The 20,297-nt window shown below is 47.7% G+C and overlaps 2 protein-coding genes across 2 annotated transcripts in view; both read left to right on the forward strand.

The window, feature by feature from the left end:
* Window positions 1–3,463, forward strand: part of MSRA (methionine sulfoxide reductase A) — a 256,971-nt gene extending 253,508 nt beyond the window's left edge. Inside the window, exon 6 of the mRNA XM_063123773.1 lies at window positions 1,529–3,463. Coding sequence (XP_062979843.1) covers window positions 1,529–1,693 — 165 coding nt within the window. The 3' untranslated portion in view covers window positions 1,694–3,463. The remainder of the gene's footprint in view (window positions 1–1,528) is intronic.
* Window positions 3,464–12,239: 8,776 nt separating this feature from the next.
* Window positions 12,240–16,764, forward strand: LOC134397272 (serine protease 55-like). The gene is made up of 4 exons (XM_063123770.1): window positions 12,240–12,518; window positions 13,207–13,448; window positions 14,412–14,554; window positions 16,141–16,764. Exons 1-4 carry the CDS (start codon window positions 12,268–12,270, stop codon window positions 16,456–16,458), a joined length of 954 nt encoding a protein of 317 aa, XP_062979840.1. The 5' UTR covers window positions 12,240–12,267; the 3' UTR covers window positions 16,459–16,764.
* Window positions 16,765–20,297: the final 3,533 nt, after the last annotated feature.

Consider the following 20,297-nt stretch of genomic DNA (forward strand, 5'->3'; position numbering starts at 1 on the left):
GTCTAATTTTCTTGTATCCTGCATGTCAGATGAAGGGAAGAACAGAAAGACTTACAATAAATACGAGATCAATAAATAAAGGCTTTGCTGAGGGTGTTCTTTTTAATTAGGAATAGAATATATGTGCATGATGCCATCCAGACTTTATCTTGGCCGTCTTTGCAACAACTTTGTGAAGGGTGCAGTTCTTGTTTTATAAACCATGAACTGGGGCACTGAGAGAGTAACTTGCCCAACGCCATGCACTGAGTTTGACCTGAGCGTCCCCTGAAAGACTGCGTTCGCTACTTGGGGGTGCTTCTGGATCCGTCGCTCCAAATGGCAGCCCAGATAGATGCAACAGCCAGGAGTGCCTTCTATCAGTTGCACCAGCTGCGCCCCTTCCTAGAGTCGGAAGACCTAAAATGGTTGTGCACGTGCTGGTAACTTCTGCAATGTGATCTTTGTGCCTAGTCTGGAAACTTGAACTAGTTCAAAATATGGCAGCCAGGCTGGTCACCGGTACACCTAGGGGGGACCACATTACACCAGTTTTAAAATCTCTTCACTGGCTGCCAATTAGTTTCCGGGCGAAGTATAAAGTCTTGGTTACCACCTTTAAAGCCCTACATGGTTTGGGTCCAGGCTACCTGCAGCATCGCCTTCTCCCGTACAATCTGCCCCACACACTCAGGTCCTCTGGGAAGAATTTACTCCAGCCAACAGAAACAAGGCTGATAACTATTACCCAGAGGACCTTCTCTTCCGCCTCTCCCAGTTTGTGGAATGGCTTGCCGGGAGAGATTCGTCAATTTAACAGTCTTCCGGATTTTAAGAAAGCTATAAAGACTGATCTCTTCCGGCAGGCCTACCCAGTTGAATTTTAAGATGCCTTTTAATAATGTGCTGCTTTTAATGATGTATTAGTTTTGAATGTTTAAATTATATGTATTTTATGGTGTTTGAATTTGTGTTGTACCCCACCTCGATTCGGAGGGAGAGGCGGGTAACAAATAAATTTTTGTTGTTGTTGTTGTTGTTGTTGTTGTTGTTGTTGTTGTTATTATTATTATTATTATTATTATTATTATTATTATTATTAAAACCCATGCTTAAGCCCAACACCCTCACCTCCATTATCTAGCCCATCATCTGTTACTTACTGTATTATTATTATTATTTGCATTTATATACCGCCCCATAGCTGATGCTCTCTGGGCGGTTTACAAAGATTAAAACACAGAACATTAAAAACAAATACACAAAATTTAAAAGCATAAAAGCATAAAAACAGATTACATACAATATCTATCTATTCTGGGTCAATTAAAAACTCAACATATGCTGTTAAATGCCTGGGACAAAAGTCTTGACCTGGCCCCCCAAAAGATAATAATGTTGGTGCCAGGTGAGCCTCATCCGGGAGATTGTTCCATAGTTGGGGGGCCACCACTGAAAAGGCCCTCTCCCTATTTACCATGCAAAGAGGAGCAAATCATTCCTAATGCGATTCCCCTTTTCTGCCTCCCCACCCCTCCCCTTTTGACAGGTGTTGACGGAGAAAGGCTTTGGTGCCATCACAACCGAAATCCGCGAGGCTCCTCCGTTCTATTATGCTGAAGAATACCACCAGCAGTACCTCAGCAAGAACCCGAATGGCTATTGCGGACTTGGAGGCACCGGGGTTTCTTGCCCTTTTGGTCTTAGAGGGTGATCCTTACCCACGTGACAACATCAGCGCCTTGGAACAAGATGTCAATGGCAAAGGAATGTGCTTTGGATTTGTGCTGCAGCTTGGCTACGATCTTCGGTGAATGAAATCAATGCCACCTATCCACAAGGAAAGGCTGAGAGCGGAGCGACGCATACAGCAAAGCGACAGGTTTGCAGTCCTCCTTGGACTGTACCATTTCCAACTCTAGCCAGGAGAAATCACAATTCTGAGTTTTCCCTAAACAAATAAAAACAAACCCTGCATATAGAAAATGGGCGCATCAGGAGAAGGTCCTAACCCATCCTGGGGTATTAACCTAGCCTGGCATACCAGTTTTCTACATACAAGGAGTTCTGGGGGGTGGGGTGGCTTTTTAGACCCACCGTTTTGAAAGAAAACGTTGGGGAATTTCTTCCACCATAGTAAAAGGAGCAGAATTTCTTCTGCCCTTTGACAGGGGACGAATGGCCCCCTGAAAATGGGGAAGCAAATCCAGTTCTTGGGTTGTTGTGCAACCCACCCACCCCCACCTGCAGTCTGAAGTGGCGCAGTCCAGGAAGGCCTGTACTATGCAATTTCGCAGAATATTTATGCACCAGACTCTCACCACTGCCATCTATGTTGACATACTCTAGGGTGACCATATGAAAAGGAGGACAGGGCTCCTGTATCTTTAACAGTTGTCTAGAAAATGTAATTTCAGCAGGAGACATTTGTATGCATGCAGCACCAGGTGAAATTCCCTCTTCATCACAACAGTTAAAGCTGCAGGAGCCCTGCCCTCTTTTGTACCTTGTCAAAAGTGCAGGGCTCCTGTATCTTTAAAAGTTGTATAGAAAATGTGATTTTGGCAGGTGTCGTTTGTACACATGCAGCACCTGGTGAAATCCCCTCTTCATCACAGCAGTTAAAGCTGCAGGAGCCCTGCCCTCTTTTGTGTCTGTTCAAGAAGGCAGGGCTCCTGCAGATTTAACAGTTGTGATGAAGAGGGGATTTCACTAGGTGCTGCATGCATACAAATGACACCTGCTGAAATTCCCTTTTCTAGGCAACTGTTAAAGATACAGGAGCCCTGTCCTCCTTTCCATATGGTCACCCCAACATACTCCCTGTGATCCTAGGGTTTGGTTGGGTGTTCCACACTGTATACATCTACAAATGTCTATGCTAGAACAGGAATCTGAAGAGATGAGACAAAGATGTGCGTTCCAGGGAAGGAGGCGGAAGCGATGACACACCAGACCATGGGAGGAAGCCACTGGGAGTGGATTTGGAGTGGAGAAGCAGCAGGCAAAGGCATCCACCCACACTCCTCAACCCACGCCTTCTTCCCTCTAAATCCCCAAATTTGTTATTCATTTCAGAACTGGTGCCAGAGTTCAGTTACACCCATTTCCCGTTAGTTACGCCCTTAGCGCTCTGCTGGATGGTGGCGACCATTTGTTCGTGTGCTACTCTCGCAGGGCTTAAGGATTTCCAAATCCCTGGTTTGAAATCCCAGGCTGTCTTCGTAGCTGTGGCATAAAGCTTCTGTTATCCCCTTGAGATGATGAGGGCGTGGGCAGAAGATAAGTGGGAAAATCGAGAACTTTCACTTTGGGGGAATCCCGTCACCGATGGAGCTGCAGGGCTTCGCTCTTGCGGTACAAAAAGGGAAACTTGCAGTTCCGTAAGCTCTTCCACTCATGGGGACCTTTATATTATTGCCCCTGTGTCATTGTGCAAGAATGTCTGAGAATGCAATAAAGGGTAATAATCCGCTAACGAAAATGGCGGCTCCTGTGTGCTGTTTTCTCAAATACGTGAACTCCAAGCCTAGGAGTTGCTTTTCAGCTTACAGCAGGGATGTTGACCCTCAGGCCTGTGGAGCACATCCGGCCTGCTTGGGGACCCAATCAGGGCTCTGGGCTTCTCCAGATGGCCAGGCCCCCTTTCCCTGTCTCCGCCCCCTTCCCCCCCCCCCAACCACAGAGTATGTTGGTATTTTTGACCTCACCCCCTTTTTGCCTTCAGCCCTACCCACCGCTGGATCTTCTTCAAAAGCCCCCAAAGCTTCTCCAAAACTGAATCCGGCCCCCGGGCTGAAAGAGATTTGACACCCCTGGCTAACAGGATGGCAGCTGACAAGGCCGGGAGACTTGGCTGGGTTCACCATGCTTCCGAGTAAGCTACACATCCAGGCCCTTTCTTAACTGAGGTCTCTGTTGAGGTCTCCCTGCAGATGAGAAGATCACCCTGAAATCCATCACCGTGCCGCTGCCTTCGGTCCTCTCCCGTCTGTTCTGTTGTGGCAAACCAGCGTGGGTTGAGCTGTGGACCGGCCACGTGCTTAAAGCCACGGTCCCGCAACCGCTTCGAAACATCCTCACGCCGCCCCACAGTTTGGTGGTGGGAATGGGCCGGCTGGATCAGCAATGTGCCAGCCCCCCATGCATTGAGATGCTTGCCGTTGGCCACGGTCTAACGCAGGGCTCTTCCCTCCTTCCTGAACTCCCTACACATCAGGCTTGGAACACCTCGTTCCTATAGTAACAGGATGCATTGTGTTGAACATTATACCTCCGAATTGTTCTGTTGCTCACTGTCAAGGAAACCAGCACTATCTCTAATTTCCCAGCCACAGGGGTGAAAAGGAAGTGAAAGGGAGAATGGAGTATAATAATGGTGCTGGCTGTTTACTCATGCTACCTTTACCTCCCTGGTTAGTATTGGTTGGGAAGGCACTCTCTCTCTCTCTCTCTCTCTCTCTCTCTCTCTCTCTCACACACACACACACACACACACACACACACACACTGCTGGGTGAGACCTTTTTGGCCTGGGATGGTCCGTTTCCAAAGAGAGAGAACATATCACAGGTTTAAAGTCACGATACTTCGCCTCCAGACTTTGAATTCCTAACAAATCTGATAGTGTAGACGACCTTGTGCTTAGCAAGTGTTTGGAGTGGCGTTCTCATTCCAGAAAATAAATGTCCCACTTTAGCGGTTTTATCCTGTGCTCTTGGCTGTGCTGATTCATCACTATTTGCAAATAGGTCGTGCCCAATTCAATCGGAGCTTGCATTCATTTGCGCTTTGCATAGAAATATGGCACACCTACTCGTTAAGTCTTCTGTTTTCTTGGCCTTTCGGAGCTGCTGGATTAAGGTTCCCGGTAAATTGCGACCTTGGCCGCAACACTGTGATCTGACCTAGCCAAGGCAATAATATGAAAAGTTCCTCTACGAATTCCAGAGGAATCACAGCATTAAGAGTGTTGCAGCAAGAAAGAGTCTTGTGGTAGATTAAAACCAACAGATTTATTGTGGTACAAATGTCGGTGGACGAGGATTCACTTCGCCAGGTGGATGGAAAAAGTATTCTCAGTTGGGGTATATGTGTGTGTGTCAACAGATTGAGAGGAAAGACAATTACAAACAGTAGGGCCACAAGGTAATAAAATATAAGAGATCCAAGACAGTTCAATACAAAAGTCAAATGTATATGAGATGGCCATTCATAACATCCCTAACTGATTGTGCTTTACTGTGCTAGTTTAACACCTGTAGTGTGAAACAAATCCAGGATTTCAACTGTGACCTAACTGAATAGTTTAGGATTTGCCGATAAATTCTTGTTCATCGTTTTGGCACTGGAGTCTCCTTTTGAATGTTGTGTTGGTGATTGTGGAATGGTGACTTTGAGATCAACAGCACAATGCCCTGGGAGACGAAAATGTTTTCCCATGCTGTACAGGTGCTTGTTCTGGGCATTTTGTACTTAAAATCTCCATCCTATTTTATCGGGATGAAATAGTTTGCAGAGACCATATTTTAAGTTGATAAATGCAGCAGTAGCGTTCCCCTCCCAGGTCATCAGTGTCTCTTTAAAATATTAAGAAGCCATTATCCCCTAATTCAGGAGTGGGGCACATGTGGTCCTCCAGATGTTGTCTTACTCCATCTCCTTTTGGCCCCACCCAGCATGCCCAATGGTCAGATGATGGGGGGTTGTAGTCCAACGCCTGGAAAGCCACAGGTCTTCCAACATAGATCTAACTGGACTCAATGGCCTTATAGACCCTTTCCAACTCTACGATTCTATGATTGCAATTCTACCCCTTTTCAGTCACCTCTTCTGACCCTGTTGAGTCATAAAAGCTTTTCTTGGTTCCAAAGAAATGCTAGGAGGTGGCTTATGACCCAAAAAGTAGCTGTGTTCATCTAAGGCAGGAAAAGCAAGAGTCTTGTGAAAACCTAAAAGATGAACAGGTTGATTGTAGCACAAGCTTTCACAGAGTGCAGTCCATTTCATTCAATGCATGGAGCATACAGGGAAGTGTGTGTGTGTGTGTGTGTGTGTGTGTGTGTGAGAGAGAGAGAGAGAGAGAGAGAGAGAGAGAGAGAGAGAGAGAGAGAGAGAGAGAATGAGAATTCAGGTGATCAAAATAAATCCTAGGAAGTCTCTCTCACACACACCCAAAACAGGCAAAGTCCTAATTATCTGTTCTCCCACATATTGCCTTAAATCAGCTTTTCCCCACCTGGTGTCCTCCAGATGTTTTGACCATTGGCTATACTTGCTGGGGTTGGTGGAAGTCTGAAACATCTGGAGGCGTCAGGTTGGGGAAGGACGGCTTAGCCGTTCCTTAGAATACCTGGCATTTAGTTGGCTCTATGTGGATCAATAACTATCTTACAGGGCCATTCTGTGCATTTTCATTCTGACTGTGTTCAACGGGGCTCACTCCAAAGGTAAAATGTGCAATAGGACTGCAACTTTAGAGGCAAAGTCTGAACATCAGGCATTCAAGACAAAGAGTTGTCATTGAGGTCTCAACCACCAATGGGGACCCGGCAAGGTTTTGTGAAACGCAACTATGAGGCTAAGGCCATAGCTAGACCTAAGATTTATCCCTGGATCACCCAGGGGTCAAACCTGTTCATCTAGGTGACACACAGGGGATCCAGTGCTCAGGCAAGAGCGAACCCTGGATGATCCCAGGATAAACCTTAGGTCATACCCATGTATTTCTGAAGAATCCAGATTAGATCGTTTGTGGTTCATAAAGACACCAGAGATCCCGTAAATCATGAGAGTTGCAAGGTAAGAAGCAGCTACAATGGTCAATAAGCAATCATAGAATCATAGAATAGCAGAGTTGGAAGGAGCCTACAAGGCCATTGAGTCCAACCCCCTGCTCAATGCAGGAATCCACCCTAAAGCATCCCTGACAGAGGGTTGTCCAGCTGCCTCTTGAAGGCCTCTAGTGTGGGAGAGCCCACCACCTCCCTAGGTCACTGATTCCATTGTCGTACTGCTCTAACGGTCGGGAAGTTTTTCCTGATGTCCTGCTGGAATCTGGCTTCCTTTAACTTGAGCCCGTTATTCCGTGTCCTGCACTCTGGGAGGATCGAGAAGAGATCCTGGCCCTCCTCTGTGTGACAACCTTTGAAGTATTTGAAGAGTGCTCTCATGTCTCCCCTCCATCTTCTCTTCCCCAGGCTAAACATGCCCAGTTCTTTCAGTCTCTCTTCCTAGGGCTTTGTTTCCAGACCCCTGATCATCCTGGTTGCCCTCCTCTGAACCCGCTCCAGCTTGTCTGCGTCCTTCTTGAATTGTGGAGCCCAGAACTGGACGCAATACTCTAGATGAGGCCTAACCAGGGCCGAATAGAGAAGAACCAGGACCTCACGTGATTATACGCACTGTGTGAGTATAATCAATAGTTTGGAGATACCCAGCTTTTGCGAGTTAAGGACCCAGCTCCTCTCACTCAAATGGTGCCATGGAGTGACATGACTGCTTTTAGGAAAGAGATGGTGCTTTGTGATTGGACTGCCTTCTCTCAGATTCTGCAGTCCAGGTTGATTAGGGCTTCTGCCCTTGCTACACGCCAGGGTCGGTGGCTGTACCTGGGATCAGTTCCTGCTACAGTGTTCTGTGCCCTTTCTGGTTATTTTAAGATTTCATTATAATTTATTTAAAGCTCTCAGAGGGGTTTGCAGGTTCCTAAAAATAGGCTAAAAAGCCATGACCGATAAGGGGAAAGAGATGGAGCAGGGAAACGAAAACAAGAAAACTCAGGCAACACTAGATGTGATGGAAACAGGCTGCTCACAGGTCTAAAGTAGGCCTCAGTGGGTCTCCAAGAACATCTTCTTCAAAATGGCTGTCAGAGAACTGGAAGGAGCTGATTTAACAGGGGCTCAGAAGATTACCACCACCACCTCCAAGAGATGGCCCTGCTGCTCTTCATTACAGTTGGAGCTGATGACCTCGGCGGGAGTTGGGGGAACGTTTCTTTGACAGCTGTGTTGAGCCTAGCCATTGGCTGCTCTATGAATATAATTTTAGTTTGGATAGAAGAGGTTTTGCTGCTTTTCCAGTACTGGACAGGGCCCCCCTCCCCCTCAGAAAAGATACAGTGAGACATTTGGCCCTACCTATTGATCCAACGAGGGGGCAGCTCAAAGAATAAATAGGTCCCCAGTTGCTGGGGAACATGGGTGGGAGGGTGCTGTTGCACCATGTCCTGCTTGTTCATCCCCGGCCGGTGGCTGGTTGGCCACTGTGCAAACAGAGTGCTGGACTAGATGGACCCTTGGTCTGATCCAGCATCAGGGCACTTCTGATGTTCTTAGAATACTCTCCAGGATTCACATTAAGAATTTCCTTTTTTTTTTTTTTACAAGTACTTACTGCTTTGCGAGACCATGTGGATCCCCAAGAATAGATCCGTTTCCTAAATGCTTTGTTTCTAATGTTTGCTTTGCTCTGTTTTATCCCCCCCCTTTTTTTTCTTTTCTTTTTCAGTGCATCATCCTCTGGGACGAGCTCTTATATAGCCTGGGCGTTAGATTTCCCTTCCAAAGTTGGCTCCGTGGTCTTATCCGTTGGGTTTCTGTGGAGGAGTTTTGTATTGACTCGTTGAGTAGATTCAAGGAATTGCAGCCACATCTTTGGAAAGTTGACCTAGATCAGGATGTTCTTTGGCGTCTCATTCTCTGTTTGTATATACAACAACATCTTTAGCAGTAATTATCTTCTGTGTAAGAGCTGAAAATAATAATAGCGGTTACAATGACAGAATGTCTGTAAAAGTGTTCCTCTGTTGCAGAAGACTGACCTCTTACTTATGTTCTATTTTGCTGTGGTTGTTTCCCTCTATAGATCCTGTTATATTTGTCATAGAATCACAGAATAGCAGAGTTGGAAGGGACCTACAAGGCCATTGAGTCCAACCCCCTGCTCAGTGCAGGAATCCACCTGAAAGCATCCCTGACAGATGGTTGTCCAGCTCCCTCTTGAAGGCCTCTAGTGTGGGAGAGCCCACAACCTCACCAGGCAACTGGTTCCATTGTCGTACTGCTCTAACAGTCAGGAAGTTTTTCCTGATGTCCAGCTGGAATCTGGCTTCCTTTAACTTGAGCCCGTTATTCCGTGTCCTGCACTCTGGGAGGATCGAGAAGAGATCCTGGCCCTCCTCTGTGTGACAACCTTTTAAGTCTTTGAAGAGTGCTATCATGTCTCCCCTCCATCTTCTCTTCTCCAGGCTAAACATGCCCAGTTCTTTCAGTCTCTCTTCATAGGGCTTTGTTTCCGATGAGGCCTAACCATGGCCGAATAGAGAGGAACCAGTACCTCACGCGATTTGGAAGCTATACTTCTATTAATGCAGCCCAAAATAGCATTTGCCTTTCTTGCAGCCATGTCGCACTGTTGGCTCATATTCATCTTGCGATCGACAACAATTCCAAGATCCTTCTCATTTGTAGTATTGCTGAGCCAAGTATCCCCCATCTTGTAACTGTGCATTTGGGTTCTATTTCCTAAATGTAGAACTTGGCATTTATCCCTATTAAATTTCATTCTGTTGTTTTCATCCCAGCACTCCAGCCTATCAAGATCACTTTGAAGTTTGTTTCTGTCAAACAGAAGGGTATTCGCTATCCCACCCAATTTGGTGTCATCTGCAAATTTGATAAGTGTTCCCTGCACCTTCTTGTCCAAATCATTAATAAAAATGTTGAAGGGCACTGGGCCCAGGACTGAGCCCTGCGGCACCCCACTCATTGCCTCTCCCCAGTTTGAGAAGGTTCCATTGATAAGTACTCTTCTGTAGCCTTCATGACCACAATTTTATGCTCTCTCAATTAGGGATGGGGTGTGTGCGATTTCATTTCACTTTGATGCAAACCTACCTAATTCGCACTTCCTGGACGGATGCGTGAACTGAAACGTAGGTATCCTTCTGTATTCACGCTTCTCCAGATTTTGCCAAGGAGTTTCCCAATTGCAAAAGTGCATGCAGCGATGGGTAGGTACATTAGGGGGAAAACGCACACAAAAGTGCACGTCTTAGGAGCACTGCACATGAAAATGTTGCAAAATTGAATGAGAACTCTTGCAACCCGAAATTGCAAACAGATGCTGAAACAAACTTAAGATAGGGAGAAGCACAAACCTTTCACATTGGTCCATCCCTGCTGCTCTCAATCCTTTATGGAAAGAAGCTAAAATGGCCCCGTTCAGAAGACATCTTAAACCATATTTTTAACCATGGTGGTTAAGGGTTTTATTGAGTGGCTAGTAACGAGCGTGCAATAAAGCACTCGTCCGATGACACTTTTAGAGGGTTTTTTTTTTTAAAAAAAAAAATTGTGAATATCAACAAAACAAAACAGAAAATACATTGTGAAAACGGCGGGGGGGGGGGGAACCCATACATTACGTATATAAGATTATCGTCATTTCCCATCATATGTACCATTTATTAAAAAAAAAGAAAAAAGAGGGGGGAGTTATACAAAAGTTTCAAAAAAAAGCAGACGAAATATCCGTATATTTATCCACTTGCAAGTTGCGTCTATACAACACTCATTCAACAGTTGATAATGTTATTAGGTCCTCGTTCCATTGCATTATGGGAGGTGTGGATTTGTCCTTCGAAGGTGACAGTATAAGTCTTTTGGCTGTCATACGGGCTCTGAAGATCCATCTGTGCTGACCGTGTGATAACTTCCAAAAACCCAGTAGGACGTTTAGGAGGAGACGCACATTCTTCCATATTATAGATGGTTTCAGTATAAAGTTCATCCTTATTATGACCTCCTCCCAAAAAGGGGACAACTACAGGGCATTGCCAAAACATAGAATCATAGAATAGTAGAGTTGGAAGGGGCCTCTAAGGCCATCAAGTCCAACCCCCTGCTCAGTGCAGGAATCCACCTATAAGCATCCCTGACAGATGAGTTAAAGAAGCATTAGATGCATTGTTGTTGTTTATTCGTTCAGTCGCTTCCGACTCTTCATGATTTCATGGACCAGCCCACGCCAGAGCTTTCTGTTGGCCGTCACCACCCCTAGCTCCCCCAAGGTCGAGTCCGTCACCTCCAGAATATCACCCATCCATCTTGCCCTTGGTCGGCCCCTCTTCCTTTTGCCTTCCACTTTCCCTAGCATCAGCCTCTTCTCCAGGGTGTCCTGTCTTCTCACTATGTGGCCTATGGTGTGTTGATCTTTAGAACATCGGATTCCTCGTTCACCACCAGCACCGTCGGCCGCTAGCCGTCCTTTCGGCTTTGAGCTAGCTGCGTCATCACATCTGGGGCTAGTTGAACTTATCCTCTGTTCCTCCCCAGTAGCATTTTGACCATCTTCCGACCTGGGAGTCCCATCTTCCGATGGTATACCGACATATCTCTGGTTGTACTGATCCATTTAGTTTTCGTGGCAAGAATACTGGGGTGGGTTGCCATTACCTTCCCCAGGGATCGTATTTAGTCTGATCTCTCTGCCATGACCTTCCTGTCTTGGGTGTCCCTTCACGGTTTTGCTCATGGCATCCTTGAGGTGCTCAAACTCCAGCACCACGACAAGGTAACGATCTCCTTTGCTGGAGATTAGATGCATTACATGACACTTTTAGAGTTAAAAATATAAACAGGATAAAGAGAGGGGCTGTTTTTCAACTCACCACGTTTCCTCCCCCCCCCCCTTGGGACGGGCCAATCCTGACTCCTGAGCCCTCATGACATCGAGTCTTTCCAGCATCCCGAGGGCCCCTTGGGAATTTCACCTGGAACCACCTGGCTGCCAGGACCCTGCCATGTCCTCCCAGGATTCCATTATGACGTCACCAGAAGTGAACAGGCTGGCGAGTGATGTCACATGGGGGCAAAGGGATGTGGGAGGAACTGTGGCTGATGTCACGGCGAGGCAAACAGAGTTCTTCCGGCCTGTACAATGAGGATTGGAGGGGTTGCTTTGTGCAGCGTCCTGCTCCGAACATGAAGAGAGGGGACCTCTTCAGGACGAGGTTAAAATGCCGCGGGTCGTTCTCCTGTTCCTAGCATCCTTCCTGACAATCCCCCGTGCAGGTGGTTTGAATCTCTTTCCCTGGTAGTTCCTTTATTCCTGACCTCCGGGTAGCAAGAAGGCCAGGATCTTCTTGGTGCAGCCCACGGGACCTGGGAGAAATGGGATCAAAGCCCAAGCCATCTTCCTGTAGGGTCCAGCCAGGCTAGCCTCTTCCAGCCAGGCCAGCCTCAGTCTCCCCAAGCTGTAAAATGGCCACAACGTATATGAGGAATGAATTCCCTCCGTCTCTCAACAGAGCTACAAGAATTCCTTCCTGGTCCCATTTCTTCCTGTGGCCTGGGTCCCAAATTCAAAGCCACCGCATGGACTGCAGCAAGAGCCAAAGAGGGGACACCGTCGGCCGCACCCGACTCGCTTCCCTGGCAGGTCAGCATCGAAGACGAAGACAAGCATGTCTGCGGAGGGGCGATCCTGAGCAGCTGGTGGATCTTGTCTGCAGCTCACTGCTTCGCAGGTGACTTGTGAGTATTGAGGAGCTGATCTGGGCAGTCACCCCCCAAAAAACACCCTACATACGGTCAACAGGCTCCAGGAAACCCTATGATTTACAGAAGGACTAAGCACGCTCCATTCGCATGGAATGCTGGGGGTGGGGGTGGGGGGATGGAATGGAGTATTCCAGAAAGGGCATGGCTGGCTGGAACCCTGAACCAGAGCACACTCCACACTGCAACATTTTATTGCAGGATCCCTTTATAAATTGCTATTTCGAAGCACCGTTTTGAGATTGGCCCCTCGGTGGGTATTTGGTGTGGAGATGTCCTCTTCTTTTCTTTTGCCATTGTCGACCAATAACACACACACACACACACACCCCAGCAGCCTGATTGAACTTGTCCTGCACATTCTAATTTTGTTGCTTGTAGACCCGGGCAGTGTTTCCCAGGGTCTGCAGTCTCAGGAAGCGTTGCCCAATGGTTCCTTCTCTTTCCCCTTTATGCCAGCTAATGGGTGTGCCGGACCCATCCCTCACAGTTCAGGCTGCTCCATTCCAGGTGGCAGCGCTGTCTCCGTTGCGGAAATCACCGTGGGAAAGTGGGGAGCACATGGGACCCCTGCAGGTGTGATCCACCAGGGTTCCCCACACAGTCTGAGCGGTTCATTGATTCATCCTATTGATTCTCTGCATCCCTTTTCTTCGTCCCCAAGCTCTTCCAACCTCCACATAGTGGTCAACTCGAATGAGGGCCCGTCGGGGAAACGGAAACTGGACAGGCTGGTCATCCATCAAGACTTCAGTGGTGTGAGCCTGATCAATGACATTGCTTTGATCCTGCTGGACTCTCCCATAGAGTTCAATGAAGCGAAGACATCCATTTGCCTGCCCTTGTTGCACGACCTTGGCATGTGGCAAGACTGCTGGGTTGCCACATGGAGACCCACCACAGCAGGTACAGAATTTTCTATTCTAGGGCTGAGTCAAAATGAGTCACCCCCCTACTCCAATTTTGCCCCCTATTTGCAGCCTCAAGTTGGGGTGACGTTTCAGCAGTGGGGGTATGCAAATGGGGCAATGTTTTTGACCCGCTTACTGCTGGAGTTTCACACTTCCCGCTGCTACAGGCCATGGTTTTTAGAAGATCTTCCCTGCTTCTTCAACCCTGGGCAGGAAGAATCATGTTCTCATCCTGCCCTCAATCTGATGGTGTCCATGCTGAAGTCAACTCAGAGTGAGGGCAAGAAGGAATGCTTCCTGCCCTCAATCTGATGGTGTCCATCATGAAGCCAACTCAGAGTGAGGGCAAGAAGGAATGCTTCCTTCCTGCCTCAATCTGATGGTGTCCATCCTGAAGCCAACTCAGAGTGAGGGCAAGAAGGAATGCTTCCTGCCCTCAATCTGATGGTGTCCATCCTGAAGCCAACTCAGAGTGAGGGCAAGAAGGAATGCTTCCTAATTCTCCCCTAATTTGGCTTCAGGATGGACTCCATCAGAGTGAAGAATAGGAAGCCATGGTTCCTTTCAGCAGCAGAAATGGATAGTGGTGGTGGGGGGGGCGCATGGATCCTTCTTCCCTCAAAGAATTCGAGCTGGAAAAGTTCTCAACATTCATTATATTTGGAAAACTGCTTCCAATGTGCATATTAGGAAAAAAATGTAATAGTGGGAGAAGTTTTGACATATATGATCATGTGTTTCCTGCAAACTTTAAGGGGGGGAAAAGGTCAGTTCCAAATAAACCGAACTTAAGACGCAAAGTTTGAAAGGAAACCGAATCCAAGCTTGGGAAAACAAGAAGCTGAGAAACTGAAATGGGCAGATCCACCCGTCTCTAGCGTGTGGTTCTTCCTTGTCTTCTCCCTATGTTTTCTGAGCTACCCGTCGGCTGCCGTTCTTTCTTCCTCTGTGCCTGCAGACGCTGAGATGAAACCGCCCAGCGTGCCACGGAAAGTGGAGATGACGCTGATGGGCCACGATGCCTGCTCCGAGAAGGTCCCGGGACTGGTTGAGGATGTGCTTTGCGCCATCTCCGAAGAAGGCACGAAGAGGACCTGCAAGGTACGATGAACATGGGGGCGTGTGCTGCAGGCGGGGGAAGCCGTCATGAGCTCTGACCTCTTCCGTGGTTTCCTCCTGGGGCTGTCAAAGTAGCATTGTGCAGCTTCCAAATTGAAAGGGAAGACCTGTTTTATCAAGCTACCAAGCAGGGGAAATCCTCTTCCCATTTGGCTCGGGATACAGGGACAAGCAAGCCCTCCTTCCAACCTGAGTCCTAGGGAAACCCGTAATGTCAGAGTCCTAACACTATAGACGTCGGAGGAATTATGGGGTGGAATCACTGAGCTTTCATGAGCTTGGCCTCCTGGACGATATGGCTGCAAGAAAGGCAAATGCTATTTTGGGCTGCATTAATAGAAGTATAGCTTCCAAATCGCGTGAGGTACTGGTTCCTCTCTATTCAGCCCTGGTTAGGCCTCATCTAGAGTATTGCGTCCAGTTCTGGGCTCCACAATTCAAGAAGGACGCAGACAAGCTGGAGCGTGTTCAGAGGAGGGCAACCAGGATGATCAGGGGTCTGGAAACAAAGCCCTATGAAGAGAGACTGAAAGAACTGGGCATGTTTAGCCTGGAGAAGAGAAGATGGAGGGGAGACATGATAGCACTCTTCAAATATGTAAAAGGTTGTCACCCAGAGGAGGGCCAGGATCTCTTCTTGATCTTCCCAGAGTGCAGGACACGGAATAACGGGTTCAAGTTAAAGAAGCCAGATTCCGGCTGGACATCAGGAAAAACTTCCTGACTGTTAGAGCAGTACGACAATGGAATCAGTTGCCTGGTGAGGTTGTGGCCTCTCCCACTCTAGAGGCCTTCAAGAGGCAGCTGGACAACCCTCTGTCAGGGATGCTTTAGGGTGGATTCCTGCGTTGAGCAGGGGGTTGGACTCGATGGCCTTGTAGGCCCCTTCCAACTCTGCTATTCTATGATTCTATGACTTCAGAAGAAAGCCTCCAAGTCAGGTGAAAAGAAGGGAGAAACAGGTTCTCAGGTTGCAAAGGATTTATTGATACAAAGCCCAACGCGTTTCGGCCTGTGTCTTTTGAAACGGCAGCCCAGTGTTAGAGGAAAACCTGCACACTTCTTCTTACAAGCCCCTGAAGAAGGCCTTTTGAAAAGACGCAGGCCGAAACGCGTTTGGCTTTGTATCAATAAATCCTTTGCCCAGTTTCTCCCGTCTTCTCTCCTGGACTTGGGACCATTTCCCCGCAAACGGGCTCAACTTGATCCGCATCGAGTTGCACTGACTGGTGGGTTTTCCCAGGTTTTTTAAAAATGTACCTGGTGAAATTCTGTCTTCATCACAACACTTAAAGCTGCAGGAGCTATACTAGAGTGACCGGATTTAAAAGCTGCATCTGCAGCTTTAACTATTATGATGAAGAGGGAATTTCACCAGGTTCTCCATATATACAAATGACACCTGCTGAAATCCCCTTTTCAATACAACTGTTAAAGATACAGGAGCCTTGTCCTCCTTTTCATGTGGTCACCCTACGGTAATTACATTTACGTTTAGCAGTGCAAAATGCTTTGGGCTGGACTGTGACCTTTTTCTCTGGTGCTTTTCTACCACCACCACCACCCAGGACGACAGCGGGGGAAGTCCTTTGGTTTGCACGCACGGCAGCGATGTGAAATGGTTTGTGGTCGGAATAGCCAGCCAGGGCGAGAGCTGTGAGGAAGACGGAAACCCGGCAATCTACACCGTCGTCTTCAGCTACCTCGACTGGATCCAAAGGGCGACAGAGAACGAAGGGAAGCCATTTATACCCGAAGGGGTATATGATTATGTGGACCGCACAGGAGCCTTGATTCACGGCCCCGATTCGGCTTCGGAATCCCTCCGCCTTTCAGCGGCCTCTGCTATTGCTCCGGTTTTGATGGCGGTAATTTCCCGTTACTAATCCAATCCCTATGCCCCGCCTGAATAATACCCTAATCGCACTTGACGCTACTCGAGGTCTCATCAGTGCACTCACTAGTTCCACTTTATTTATGTATCAATAAACAAAAACTTTTTTAAAAAAAAACAACCCCAAAAAACCCCACCACCCCAAACCCTACAGTAGCCAAATAAATCTGCTTCCTGCACCAACTTCATTGTGTATCCCGGAACCGCCACCAGGAAAATTGTGAGCGATACAGGGAGACCTCTTGTGGCCTGCACTGTATACTGCAGCAAACTTAAAGGCAACTCCTGCAATGGAAGATACCGTAAACCAGTGCGGCACTGGGGTGGGGTGGGGGGGCAGCTCCCCCCTAGGACTTCCTCCAGCGGTGTGGTAAATTTTGAAGAGCAAACACTCAGCATGATGCACACACACCCCAGCCATGTCCCCCAAGGAGAATCCAAAAATGCAGGCACCTGTGTGGATTTGAATTTTTTTTTAAAGCCAGTTTTAGCACTTTTCATCTCCAGCAGGAGTAGATCTTTTGTAAAGCTAAAGGGTCTCTTCGTTGCCCATTCAGGAATACACTCCCCCCCCCCCCGCAAATACTTTGCATTACAACAGGGATCGCTCACAACTACATATGGTTGCTGAGAAAACCCATTTCTCCCCCAGCTACTAAGTTCAGAGAAGCAGGGAAGTCTGGCGGCGGCAGCAGATGACATCGGCAGCAGCATCCCTGCTATTCAAAACCTCCCAGGGCTTTGCCGCTATGAGCCCTGACTCCACTACACCACCACTAGGGTGACCCTATGGAAAGGAGGACAGGGCTCCTGTATCTTTAACAGTTGTAGAGAAAAGGGCGTTTCAACAGGTGTCCTTTGTATGCCTGCAGCACCTGGTGAAATCTCCTCGTCATCACAGCAGATAAAGCTGCAGGAGCCCTGCCCTCTTTAGCTAGCGTGACCAGATAGAAAAGAGGGCAGGGCTCCTGCAGCTTCAACTGTTTTTAACAGTGTAGACTATGTTTTTAATCAGTATGTTATATGTTTTATGCTTGCAGTTGTTCCCCGCCTCAATCCAATTGGAGAGGCGGGTAAGAAATATATGATGATGATGATGATGATGATGATGATGATAATAATGATTCTGAAGAGGGAATTTCACCAGGCGCTGCATGCATACAAAGGACACCTACTGAAATCCCCTTTTCTCTACAACTGTTAAAGATACAGGAGCCCAGTCCTCCTTTCCAAAGGGTCACCCTGGCCACCACCGCCTGCCTCTGATCCACAATGGCCTCCCAGAGCTTGCTTACGGCATTCCTCGCGCACCATTATTATTATTATTATTATTATTATTATTATTATTATTATTATTACATTTTTATACCGCCCAATAGCCGAAGTTCCCTGGGCGGTTCACAAAAACTAAAACCTTTCAAAGTATAAAACACAGTATAAAACGTACAGACATGGCACCTTGGATCAGAATGGGGAAATGTCAGCAACGGTGGAGCTAAGCACTTCTCCGAGTTTGATCTTTGTAATATCGGTGTTGTTTTACGAATAATGCGGGTTGGGCATAGATGCAAGCTCACCGCTTAACCCCCAAAGTTCGATGCCTCCGCGTTTGGCCTGGCTGGGGAACAGCCGGCACCCAGAGGTGTTCCGTAGCCCACGCTCACTTCATCTTCTCCATCTTCCCTTCCTCACACGCACAGGTTGGTGCCTCCTCCCCAGCCAAACGAGGCCCCCAGATGGGAAAGGCTGGTCTGAAGGCTGCCCTCAGTATCAGAGGCGGTAAACCAGTATACATCAATGGCTGGGGAACATGGGTGGAAGGGTGCTGTTACACCCGTGTCCTGCTTCTTGGTCCCTGGCTGACGGCTGGCTGGCCACTGTGTGAACGGAGTGCGGGACTAGACGGACCCTTGGTCTGATCCAGCATCAGGGCACTTCTGATGTTCTTACCTCCCCTCTGAATATTCCTTTGCGTGCTGAATATTCCTTTGCGTGTGGCATATTGCCATCCCAGCTGCAGAGCTCCCGCGTTTTTAACAGGTGTCAAGTTTATCCCCAAACGTTCCCAGTGATTCCTTGCTTCTTCTTTTTTAACCAGGCGGTCTTTTATGATTTACATAACTGGTAATGCCTTTTTTTTAATGTTTCGCTGTACTATATTTTCACAAATCCGTGATTAAAAAAAGAAAATAAAGAAGATGATTGAAACGTTCTTAATTGGAGGTGAGATTTATGCCTTAACACGTGTTCTTCTTCTTCTTTTCGTTCCTTCCCCTGCCATTTCTTTCTCCTTTGGGGTCACCTTTCTTAGGACTGTGAGCCTCAGCAGGGCCAGCTCCATGGGTAGGTATTGCCAGGCCTTTGCTGAGGGCCCAAACTGCCGCAGGGTCCCCCTGACAAGGACCCCCTGGAGTGGCTCTTCCTCCTCTTCGCTCTTGCAACCTGCTGGTTCACCACCCTCTCACCCTGGCCAGCGCAACGGTGGCGGTGAGGAGAAGCAGGAGAGGCTGCGGCCTCCTCCTCACTCCCTGGCTCTCCGCCTGCCAAGCGAGCAAGTGGGTGCGAGGAGGAGGAGGAGGAGGAGGAGGAGGAGGAGGAGGAGGAGGAGGAGCAGCTGGGGGCAATGGTGGTGAAAACAAAGCCCTATGAAGAGAGACTGAAAGAACTGGGCATGTTTAGCCTGGAGAAGAGAAGATGGAGGGGAGACATGAGAGCACTCTTCAAATACTTAAAAGGTTGTCACACAGAGGAGGGCCAGGATCTCTTCTCGATCCTCCCAGGGTACAGAACACGGAATAACGGGCTCAAGTGACAGGAAGCCGGATTCCGGCTGGACATCAGGAAAAACGTCCTGCTACCCAGGAAGGCAAATCCAGTGGTGGCCTAGGGAAACATACCAGTTGGACCTGGGCTCTGAAGTCATTGTCCCTGACCTTGACTGGCACTGACTAATGTTAAATCAAGGTATGGTGAGATGTTTGCATTGCACAGCAGGGAATTCTGGGAGTTGTAGTCTCAACACATCTGGAGGGCACCAGGTTGCCGAAGGCTGAAGGTGATGATATACCCATGGGGCAGGAGAGAGAGAGAGAGAGAGAGAGAGAGAGAGAGAGAGAGAGAGAGAGAGACCATGTGCACCAGTTGCTGGGGAACATGGGTGGGAGGGTGCTGTTGCACCATGTCCTGCGTTGTTCATCCCTGGCCAATGGCTGGTTGGCCACTGTGTGAACAGAGTGCTGGACTAGATGCAGGGTGACCATCTGAAAAGGAGGACAGGGCTCCTGTATCTTTTAACAGTTGTATTGAAAAGGGAATTTCAGCAGGTGTCATTTGAATGTATGGGGAACTTGGTGAAATTTCCTCTTCATCACAACAGTTAAAGTTGCAGGTGCTCTGCCCTCTTTTAAATCTGGTCGGTATAGTATAGCTCCTGCACTTTTAACAGTTGTGAAGAAGAGGGAATTTCACCAGGTTCTCCACATTTATTTATTTATTACGTTTTTATACCGCCTAATAGCCGAAGCTCTCTGGGCGGTTCACAAGAATTTATTTATTTATTTATTTAATTACATTTATATACCGCCCCACAGCCGAAGCTCTCTGGGCGGTTTACAACATTTAAAACCATAATAAAACAACCAAGAGGTTAAAAACACAAATACAAAATACAGTATAAAAAGCACAACCAGGATAAAACCACACAGCAAAATTGATATAAGATTAAAATACAGAGTTATTATTATTATTATTATTATTTATTTATATAGCACCATCGATGTACATGGTGCTGTACAGATAACACAGTAAATAGCAAGACCCTGCCGCATAGGC

The sequence above is a fragment of the Elgaria multicarinata genome, chromosome 4 (assembly GCF_023053635.1).
Source record: "Elgaria multicarinata webbii isolate HBS135686 ecotype San Diego chromosome 4, rElgMul1.1.pri, whole genome shotgun sequence".
Lineage (NCBI taxonomy): Eukaryota > Metazoa > Chordata > Lepidosauria > Squamata > Anguidae > Elgaria > Elgaria multicarinata.